At 62.7% G+C, this 9,794-nt stretch overlaps 1 protein-coding gene across 6 annotated transcripts in view; it reads right to left on the bottom strand.

Moving 5' to 3' along the window:
- Positions 1-9,723, bottom strand: part of LOXL3 (lysyl oxidase like 3) — a 14,449-nt gene extending 4,726 nt beyond the window's left edge. For 2 of the 6 annotated variants that reach the window (XM_042882854.1, XM_042882858.1), the window contains exons 1-6: positions 9,629-9,723; positions 4,554-4,867; positions 3,881-4,044; positions 3,396-3,607; positions 786-842; positions 376-595 (exon numbers count right to left, since the gene is read on the bottom strand). In XM_042882854.1, coding sequence (XP_042738788.1) covers positions 376-595; positions 786-842; positions 3,396-3,607; positions 3,881-4,044; positions 4,554-4,863 — 963 coding nt within the window. In that variant the 5' untranslated portion in view covers positions 4,864-4,867; positions 9,629-9,723. Of the gene's footprint in view, positions 1-375; positions 596-785; positions 843-2,874; positions 2,929-3,395; positions 3,608-3,880; positions 4,045-4,553; positions 4,868-5,316; positions 5,471-9,251; positions 9,344-9,628 lie in introns of those variants that run through there. The other 4 variants (XM_042882860.1, XM_042882856.1, XM_042882855.1 and 1 more) reach the window with 4 other exon arrangements.
- Between the last annotated feature and the right edge of the window lie 71 nt (positions 9,724-9,794).

The raw sequence follows: 9,794 nt of genomic DNA, 5'->3' as shown, positions 1-9,794 counted from the left end.
GGCACAGCATGATGCAGCACAACATGGCATGGCACAGCACGGTGTAGCACAGCATGGTACAGCACAGCACAACATGGCATGGCACAGCATGGTGTAGACAGCATGGCACAGCACGGCGCAGCACGGTGCAGCACAGCATGGCATGGCACAGCACGGCGCAGTGGAGCACATGGTGCAGCACAGCATGGCACTGCATGGTTAGCACAACACAGAAGTGGGTGCCACAACTCTGTGACGTTCAGGGGCAGGACACCATCCCCACCTCCTGCCCTACGGGTTCCCTGCACCCTTGCTCAGCCAACTGAAGGCACAGAGGGGCAAAGCCCTGTGCAGGGCAGCAGCTGTGGTCCACTGCAGGACCCACCCGAGGCTCACCTGGCTTTGCTGCTGCTGGCGCTGCTTCTTCTTCTGGGCACTGCCAGTGGCAAAGAGGGGCCCGGGCAGGCAGCTGACAACAGCGGGCATGCCAGTGCTGCAGGCTGCCGAGGAGTTGCCCCGGTAGAACTGGAACGTGCACATGGAGATGTGCACCTCTGTCCCTGTACAGGACACCGAGTGCAGGCGGTAGTTGAGCTGCTGCCGCTCTGCAAACAGCCTGCAAGGAGAGAGCAGAGCCTGAGGCGCAGCCAGCAGAGCAGAGGTGTCACCTGCCTGCAGCTGTACTGTCCCTGGGTGCCCACCCCTGCCTGCTCCATGCTCACGTCCCAGCAGCGCAGGGGCGCACACAGCCTCAGCAGTGCTGAGCTGGGATCCTGGCACTCAGGCTCTCCGCTGGAGCCATTTACCTCTTCCTGGACCCTAAGTCCTCCCTGCGCTTTTTAGGCTGAGATTTGGAGGCCAGCCTGGAAAACAGAAAACAACCGTGAAGGTGGCCCAGATCAAGCAGGCCGCTCGGGAGCCTCACGCGTTCCCCTTCACATCATGTGTGAATACAAAGCATCATCTGCTGCCAGCAATGTGACACAGCTGTCCTCCACAGCAGCGATGCAGTTTCCGGCCCACATCTCACCAGGAAACTGTGACACATGCAGCAACATCCTGTGCTGCTTTGGCAACAGCAAAAGATCAAACAGCAGTGCAACAATTTGATCTGTTGGGTGCAAGTGAGATGTGCCCCTGTCCTCATCTGGACTGCAGGCAATGTCACTGTGTGCTCCAAGGGGAGCAGCACACCCAGCGAGCTCGGCAGGAAAGAAGTGTGATGGGAGCACAGACCCTGCACAGACGCTTTGTTTTTGTCCTGCTTGGTGGGAGGGAGATGCTGAGCAGAGCTGCAGCTCCAGGGAGCAGGAGAGCAGAGCCCCAGAACGGGGCAGGGGATGGGCAGCACCCAGAGACCAGGGGCCAGGCACAGCCAGCCCCATGGCAGCTCTGTGTCAGCCTGCATGGCCCCAGGGCACTGCGCAGGCAGCCAGGAACCTGAGGCACAAGAACAGCCAGAGGACATCAGCTCCCATCAGCACTTATGGGACCACAACTGGATCCTGTGCCTCCACACAGAAGGACATCTGCAGAGGGCGCAGGGACAGACGGGGCTGGGAGAGGTGGGTGCAGTACTGCTGTGAGGAGGAATAACCAGAGGACAGTTTGGTGCTCGGGCAGTGCTGAACCTGCACTGACACGGGGCTGCCAGGGAGCTCTGCAGAGCTGACAGAGGTGCAAAAGAGGAAGCGGGCGTAATTTGCAAGAAAAGGGTCGTATTGGATGCAAGGTGAACATTTTCCCAGTGAGGGTCATTCAGCACTGCAGCAGAGGACTGTGAGATCTCTGTCCTCAGAGGCTTTCAGAAGCCAAATGTATAAAGACCTGAGTGCTGTGGGAGAGGATGGACCAGAACCCTGAGCCCCCTTCCAGCTGGGATTACCCTGTGGCCCCGCAGCCTGAGATCAGCCCAAAGCTGCTCCTGTGCCAGGCACAGTGCACTCCGCCCACACGGGAAATGCCCACACAACAGGCACCAACCACCCAGACAAAGGAAAAAGAGCAAAGTGCAGCAAAGGACATTGATGAGAGCTTGAGGAGATGCTGCAGTCTGACCCCCCTGGATTTCCATCAACAGAGCAGGCAGAGCTGCAGGAGCTGCACTGGTGACACAGAGCTGGACAGCATCACAGCAAAGGGCCCAGGATTGGGGCAGAGTGCCTTTGGCACCACAGGAAGTGGTGAGACCAGGGTGAAGCTGTTTGCTGGGGGCAGAGCAGCTGCTCCACGTGCTGCTGGGGTTAAGCAGGAGGTGCCACACATTGCCCAGGCTGTGGCTGCAGCCTGCATCTCTGCCTCCACCACCAAGTCTGGCAGCAGCAGTGCAGGGTCAGAGGGAAAGAGCAGCTAGGCCTTCCCTGGGGTCATGCAGGATGGCAGCAAAACGATGGTGAAAGAGATCCCAGGTGGATGCAGATCTTGGGACAAGGGCTGCCACACTGTGCCTGCACTACCAGCATTGCTGAGCAAGCTCCTCATCCATGCGAGCTCAGGCAAATGGGAGGTACACGGCCTTTCCAGCTTCCCCACTGCAGAGATAGCTCCTTCCCAAGGCCTCCTTGTCCCCATAGGGCATAGCACAGGGTGCTCCAGGCCTCACTATGCCTTCCACTCAGACCCTGCATCTCCAGAACCTGCCCAGTGCATGGGATGAGGCTGCTCTGCCTGGGGAATGACCGGCCTGGGAAAAGAGCATCTCTTCAGGGGGACAAGGGACCACGTGTACCAGAGAGGTCCCACCAGGATGGACTCATCCCGCTCAGCACAGCCCAGGCCCTCAATCTGTTCCAAGCAGATCCACATTTGTAGGATCCACTCAGACAGCAGAGAACGGTGGGGCAGGACAGCCCAGCTCTGCCCAGGGCACAGCAAGGCTCAATCCCAGCCCCTTACCTCCTGCCCGGCCTCGTGCTCCGGCCCCTCGTCCTGGCTGCACGCTTCAGCTGCCTGCAGGGCAACACCGTGGCTGCACCGTCAGCAATGCACACAGCACTGACCCACGCTGTGGGCAGCACAGCCACAGCCACACACTGCGCAGCACACCCACAGCTGTGCCCAGGGCAGCCCACTCATGGCCAAACCCCAGGACAATGCGCAGCGGTGCTGCGGCAGCGACCCTGCCCAGCTCAGCACAAACCACCCCTCAGCACAGGGTTCCCCACACTTCCCACCAGAGGGAAACATGGGGATGCATGACTGCCAGAGACCAAACCCAGCCATCTTGGGCAGAGATGTACAGGGAAGACCAACAGCCGTAACTCCCAGCTGTGCCATGGCCCCCAGCTGGGTTAGCAGTGCACACATGCCCTGTGGGACCTGGGCAGGCCGGGGGGATGCTGAACAGCACAGCCTGCTGTGCCCCAGGAGCGCTCCTGCATCCCCGGTCCCACAGGCTCCCAGCCCGCCCCACTTACTTGTAGAAGTTCCTGTTCACCTTCTTCTCGGTGGGGAAGCCCATCATGCCGCAGATGACGCGGCTGTTCTTGCTGTCCCAGCCCTCATCACAGATCTGTGCCCAGCCATCCTTGTAGCGCACCTCCACGATGCCCTCTGTCACTGGCAGCCGCCGCTGGGCCCCCGACACCACGGCACGCAGACGGACCTCCTCCACGTGGCTCTGCTCCGTCTGCAAGGCATGTCAGCCCCAGCAGCTGGCACCCGGCGCCCAGCACTCTGCCAGCCCCTCCCCAGGGTGTCCCACAGAAGAGGTCCTCCATCCCTGGGGAGGAGCAGGAACAGGCAGGTCCCACAGCCCTGCAGGAAACCTCCAGTGGCACTGAGAAGCCGAGTGCTCAACTCCATCCCACGCAACCCTGGTTACAGGGTGCATCTCTGGGAGCGCAGCAGGACACGGCTGTCATCCCTTCGCTGCAGGGCAGGCCATCTGCAGCCCCCTCACCTCGATGACATTGGAGTCTTTGAAGCCTGGGATGCGCTCATCCTTGCAGATGACGCCCGCATCCTCCTCGTGGCTGCAGTCGCTGTTCCCCCAGCCGCGGTGTTTGCAGTCCCTGATGCTCTTCTCGTTCCCCGCACAGTTCACATTGTCCAACCAGATCCGCCCTGCCGCACACAGGGGATGGGGTGAGGGGGGACAGAGCCCATGCAGCAGCCCCCAGAGCAGAGGAGGTGCTGCTACACACGGCAGTGTGGGGACATGGACTGGGGCAGCACAAAACAGGGACCAGGCACACAAAAAAAGAAGGCTGGAAGGTGGAGGGAGTTTCCAGCAGACACAGAACATGAGCAGCAGGGGGACTGTATGGCACCTGGCACCTCGTCTGCGCTCAGCATGCCGCACCACTCAACGCACCCTCACAAGCACAGCCCTGCAGCCACCCGCAGCACCCAGAGAGGTGCACAGCCCCACAGTGCAGTGCACACAGCCTCCCTGAGCATGGGATGGACACACACACGAATGCACACGTAGAGGTTCCCGTTCTGCTCTGCACATACACACACATGCAGGCACACACACGTGCACATTCATGCTGCAGGCACTGTGCAGACAGAGCCCTGCTCGGCTCCAGCGCTGCATGTGCAGACCCACGGCCTGGTGACCCCCATCTTACCAACTCCTTTGCCATACTTGGCGCTGTGGGCCCAGCCGGTGGCCCCCACAAAGCCGAGCTGCCGGCACAGCACCTGCGCGTTGGCCAGCGTGAAGTCATCGTCGCAGATGGTGCCCCACTCCTCATTGTAGAACACCTCAATCCGGCCCTCGTTGTGCTTGCGGGGATACCCAGCCAGACGGAACTTCAGCGGCGGCACGGAGCTGTGCGTGGGGCTGGGGGGGGTGGGCTGCGCGCCGCTGCCCCACATGCACAGCCCGCCCAGCAGCACCAGCAGCTCCTGCCAGGCCCTCGCGCCGCAGCGTCCCATGGCCCTGCGGGGAAACGGCATCAGGGTGTGCGGGAGAGCCGCGCCGCGCTGAAACAGCCGCTCAGCATGCGGCTCTGCTCATTGCCAGCACACCTGCGCGGCCCCAGCCAGGGCCAGCCCTGCCGTCGCCCGCCCGCTGCCCCAGAGCTGCTGCTGAGCAGCGCCGCCCGGTGCCCCCCGCGCCTCATCCCCTGAACGCGGCCGCTGCTACCGAAACCGCGCTGTCGGACCGCACCGAGGGACGGCGATGGCAGCAGCGCCCAACAGCCCGCGTCACCCAGAGGAGAGGCAGCGGGAAAAGGAGGAGGAGCTGGAACAGGAGCCGGGCAGCCCAAGGGGCTCGGAGCACCGCGAGCCCTGCAGCCCGGACGGAGCTGCCGGTGGCGAAGAGCTGCCAAGCCGCGCTCCCACCCGCTGTCAGCAGCGCAGCAACCGGAGCGCGCTGCATTTCACCTGGGAGGCGTTTTCTTCAGCCTTTCAGTAATGGCTGGGCTCCTCAGATACCCGCGGGAGATGGCGGCATTTCTGCATCGGCCCCGGCGACAAACAGCGCTGCCGGCATTTCTCTGTGCACCACCGGAGCGCGCCCCGTCCGCCCGCCCGGCTCCGGGATCAACTCAGCCCCGCGCAGCGCCGCACGGGCGGCCCCAGCCCCGCTCCGGCCCCGGGCGCTCCGCAGCTCAGCCGTCGCGGCGGGCCGACGCCAATCCCTGCAGGGCGCTCACATCAGCTCCGGCCCCGCCGTCCTCTGTCACGGCCCGGGCCGTGGGGGACGCACTGCGCTGACGGGGACGGCGCCGGGCGGGGGCAGAACCCCGTGAGCCCCGGGCTTGGCGGTGCTGCCCGCTCTGGTACTGCGAGAACAAAGCGCGGCCCAGCGGGAAGCGACTTTGCGGACAGGCAGCAGGGAAATGCTTTGCTGAACCTTTTAATCGGCCTTAAGGCAGGAGGGCAGAGCCGAGGGCCGGCCCGGCCCGCTCGGGGAAGGCGCCGGGGTTTGCCGGGGGCGGGCGGGGAGGGGACGCGTTTCTTATTTTGCCCACGGGTCAAGGGGACGCCCCGACCCTCCCGAGTAAAGCAATGTAAATCTGCAGAACTGCACCGCATGCATGCACGTGCCGACCAAAAAGTGCCCATTTCAGCATGCCCGGTCGAGGCGGCGCACGCTGAATGCACGGAGACCAAAACCTCACCTGCGTATGCAATGAACGAGAGGCGAGCTCTGCTGCGGCTGACTGCAGGCTGCTTTGCAACGGGGCCAACACGACACTGAAGGGCAGCAGTATAGTTAACGCCAATCTCTACAATTCTTCAGAAATGGCCCATGTCACAAAGCTGCTGCGACCCTTTATGAGATCACAGGTCTGGTTAATTGGAGTAACTGTGTTGATATAACAGGCAGAGACTGGAAGGCATTTGATTCATCCTGCGTGACCTTTTAATGAATAATTAGCACTCAACAAAATCAGTGCACCTTCCTCTAAGTGGATTAAAACCGGTCACCTGCTGGAACTAAAATGCGGCTACAGCTGGGAAGCCCCCCGTCAGTGGGGGACTGGAGGGGATCACATGCTTTTGCAAAACAAAACTTCATCTGGAAGAGGAAAGATGTTCTCTCTCAGTTCGCAAAGATGGAAATGGTGAAAGCACACAGAGCCGCAATGGACCAATGTGGGCTGATGCAGCCACATCACTGCCCTCGGCCAGAAGGGACACTGAACAGCCTTCAGTCAGGAACAAAGCATGCAGGCAGAGACCAGAACACAACGCCGGGGAAAACACCCAGTGTTTGTGTGGCCACAGAAACCACCCCATGCCCACAGTCACAGTCACTATGGGCACAGGGCTTGGTACACTGCTACGGATAGGAAAGAACCACCAGCGCATGCAGGGCTGCCAGCCCATGGCCAACAGCCCCAGCCCACACCCTGACACCACCGGTGAAGGAGGGAGCTGTGCAGCAGCGCCAGCCCACAGCAAACACCCCCAGCCACTCCCTGACACCCAGCTGGTGCTGCCCTGGGACACAACCCTGGTGTCGCCCTGCTCTGCACCCACAGCTCAGACAGCCCAGCCCTTGCATTCAGCAGCTCTGTTATTTCTTCTCTTCACAGTCCTTACTTGCTCCTGAATCTGCACAAAACCCGCCCATCTCTCTGCATGAACCCCACTCAGCCCTGCCACACATCCCGCTACCTGAGGAATGCCCTGGTGAGGTCTGTGCAGGACTGCAGCACCTCTCACGCCGTATCCAGACTGTGGCGGCAGACAAATCCCCTTTCTGAGGGGTTGTGCAGAGCAGTCCTGCCCCCCCCCCAGCACAGTGATGGGGCTCGGACGCATCCCGTTGGGCAGAGCAGGCTGTCCTCAGCAGACACATCCGTGGAGCTGGAGAGCAGCCCTGCTCCTTGCGCCTGCCCAGGAAACCTCAGGAATGTCCCAGCCAGGTGTGCGCTGGGCCTCTGTCACCTCCTGGTGGACACGGGGCTGGGGTTGGCAGTGGGCACCTGAGAGCACCACAGACTTGGGGCACTCTGCACCCCCTGCCCCACTGCAGCGCCCCCGTGGTGCAGCACTGCTCGGTTTGCTCCCAACCAGCCCCACCACTCTGCTCTTCCCGGCGGACTGCGAGGGCTCCCATTCCCAACACCTCTGTAGGAACTGCATCCTACAGCCAGCCAGCCTGCTGCCCTCATTGCTCCACTCCCCTGGCAGAGGGGCTGCTTCCTCTGGGGCCTTGGCCGTGCCATGGGGGAGAACTAAGAGACAGTGACAATGGGGGCAGGGGCTGAGCACGGGGGATGCTGGCCCCAAGGATTGCCATCCAGCACCCACAAGTGGAACAGGCTCAAGAAGGGGCAGCTGGAGCAGATCTCCCAGCAGCTCAGTGCATTGGCTACGTGTGCACACCAGCAGCCAGGCACACATCATTTCTGCAGCGCAGGGACTCAGCAGTGCTGCGCAGGAGGCCAACAGCATGCATGGGCAGACAGAGCAAAGCAGGCCCTGATGCGTGGAAGGGCTCGGAGACGACCGACCTGGGACACCCGTCTGCAGAAGGAGGAAGCGGCTCCCTCTGTTTATCTTTCCTTGGGAGGTCAAGAGGTGACACGATCACACTCTTCCAGGGCCACGCTGGGGCATCTCTGGGAGCCAGGGGTCACATCCCCAGCAGAAGGTCTGGTGGGTCTCATGGTTCCAGGCACCAGGTTCTGCTCCCTCCCCATCTCCTGGGGCCTCAGAGCCTGGTTTCCTGCGCCAGCCCTGTCGCAATCCGGGCTGCCTGGAAGGCCTCCATCATCCTCCCACACTTCGGCAGTCCAGGGGGGCTGGAGCAGAGGTCCATGACAGCTCCTGCTCAGCCGCCTGCAGGGACCCCACGGGACAGGAGGAGCAGGGGACTCAGAGCCACAGCTAGGGCAGGGAGGAATGAGCTGAAGTGCTCCTAGGAGTGCTGGGGAGCAGCCCAGCACCACCATGGCAGCCCTGCACACTATTGGCACTCCTCACACCACCACCTCCCCGCGCAGTGAGCTGGGGGCTCCCTGTCCTTTGCTGCTCAGGAGGCAGAGTGCCAAATCCTTGCCCTAGCACTGTGTACCTCCATCCCAAGCAGTGACAAGGACAGCCTCAGCTGGGGATAGAGCCCTCTGCTGCACTTGGGGCTGCACCTTCCTTCCCCTCCAACTCTGAGCCCTCTGGACTGCCCGATGTCCCCCATTCTGCTGTCACCCTCTAAGTCAGGGCATAACAAATCTTTGCAGTTCCCAATACCACTCTGTTTCCCTGGGACACAGCAGGGCCTCCAGCTTTGCCTGCTCTACTCTGGGCTCCCCTGGGTTCCTCGGGGCAGGCAGGAAGGGGAGACCTCAGAGGAATGTGCAGTTTCTGGGGAGCAAGCAGTGAGCTGGGAGGCAGAGCTGCTGGGAGGGAGAAGTCCGGCTCTGCACAGGAGGATGGCTGGGAGGATGCAGTACCACCACCACCATCTGACCCAGGCCCCCCAGCCCTCACACCTCACATCTCTCCATCCATCCTCTCTTCCAAGAGCCACAGCAAATTCCACCTTCACTAAAATTCTGTCTTTCCTCTGCCCTTTGTAAGCCGCAGATCAGCAAACGAGCATCCTGAAGCCAGGACGCTCTCAGGGATACACGCAGCACCCTCTGACCCGCTGGATCCTCTGGGCATCCCTTCCCAGCAAGCACATGCAAAGCGCAGGCAGTCTGCGTGACATAAATCCTCTCACCCTGCCAGACACGGACGCACAACTAAAACATTACACAGTTCCCCCATCCACTGCTGCCGGCACAGCACACAAAGCGAGCTTTCTGCAGCGGACACGAGGCGCTCTCCTTACAACCACAGACGGGGAAAGTCCATCTCACCGCCCCGCGCAGACGTGCGCTGACATCCGGAGCTCTGAGGCAGTACGGACACGTCGTGCCCCGCACGCAGCCCCCGCGGCCCCATTCATTCCCCGCCGGCAGCCGAACCGCACCCCGCGTCTCACTCCGCGCTCCCGGCCGTGCCCCTCCCGCACAGCGCTCCGTGCGAGCCGCGAACCCCCACCGCGCGGCCCACAGAGCGCACCCACGCGGGACGGCCCCGCTCCGCGCCGGCGCTATCGGCGGTATCGTCTCCCGCACCCTCCCCGCGCCACAGCCCCAGCACTGCCCTGCGCTCCGGCACGGCCCGGCGCGCCCACTGCCCCCTCCCCCCCGGACCGGTCCCGCTCCGGTCCCCCCGGCAGCCCCGGCCGTACTTCTCTCGTTCCCTCGGCTACACGGCGGCGAGAGGCAGAGTCCGCCCGTCCGTCCGTCCGTCCGAGCGCTGCGGAGCCGGGCTGTGCCGGGCCGCGCTGAGCCGCTCCCTCCTCCCCGGCCCGCCCCGCGCACTGCCCGTGTCAGGGGCCGCCCCCCACCCCCCGG

Source organism: Lagopus leucura, unplaced genomic scaffold, assembly GCF_019238085.1.
Source record: "Lagopus leucura isolate 7727_CA_CO unplaced genomic scaffold, USGS_WTPT01 Super-Scaffold_100036, whole genome shotgun sequence".
Taxonomy (NCBI): Eukaryota; Metazoa; Chordata; class Aves; order Galliformes; family Phasianidae; genus Lagopus; species Lagopus leucura.
This window is presented reverse-complemented; position numbering and strand designations above follow the sequence as displayed.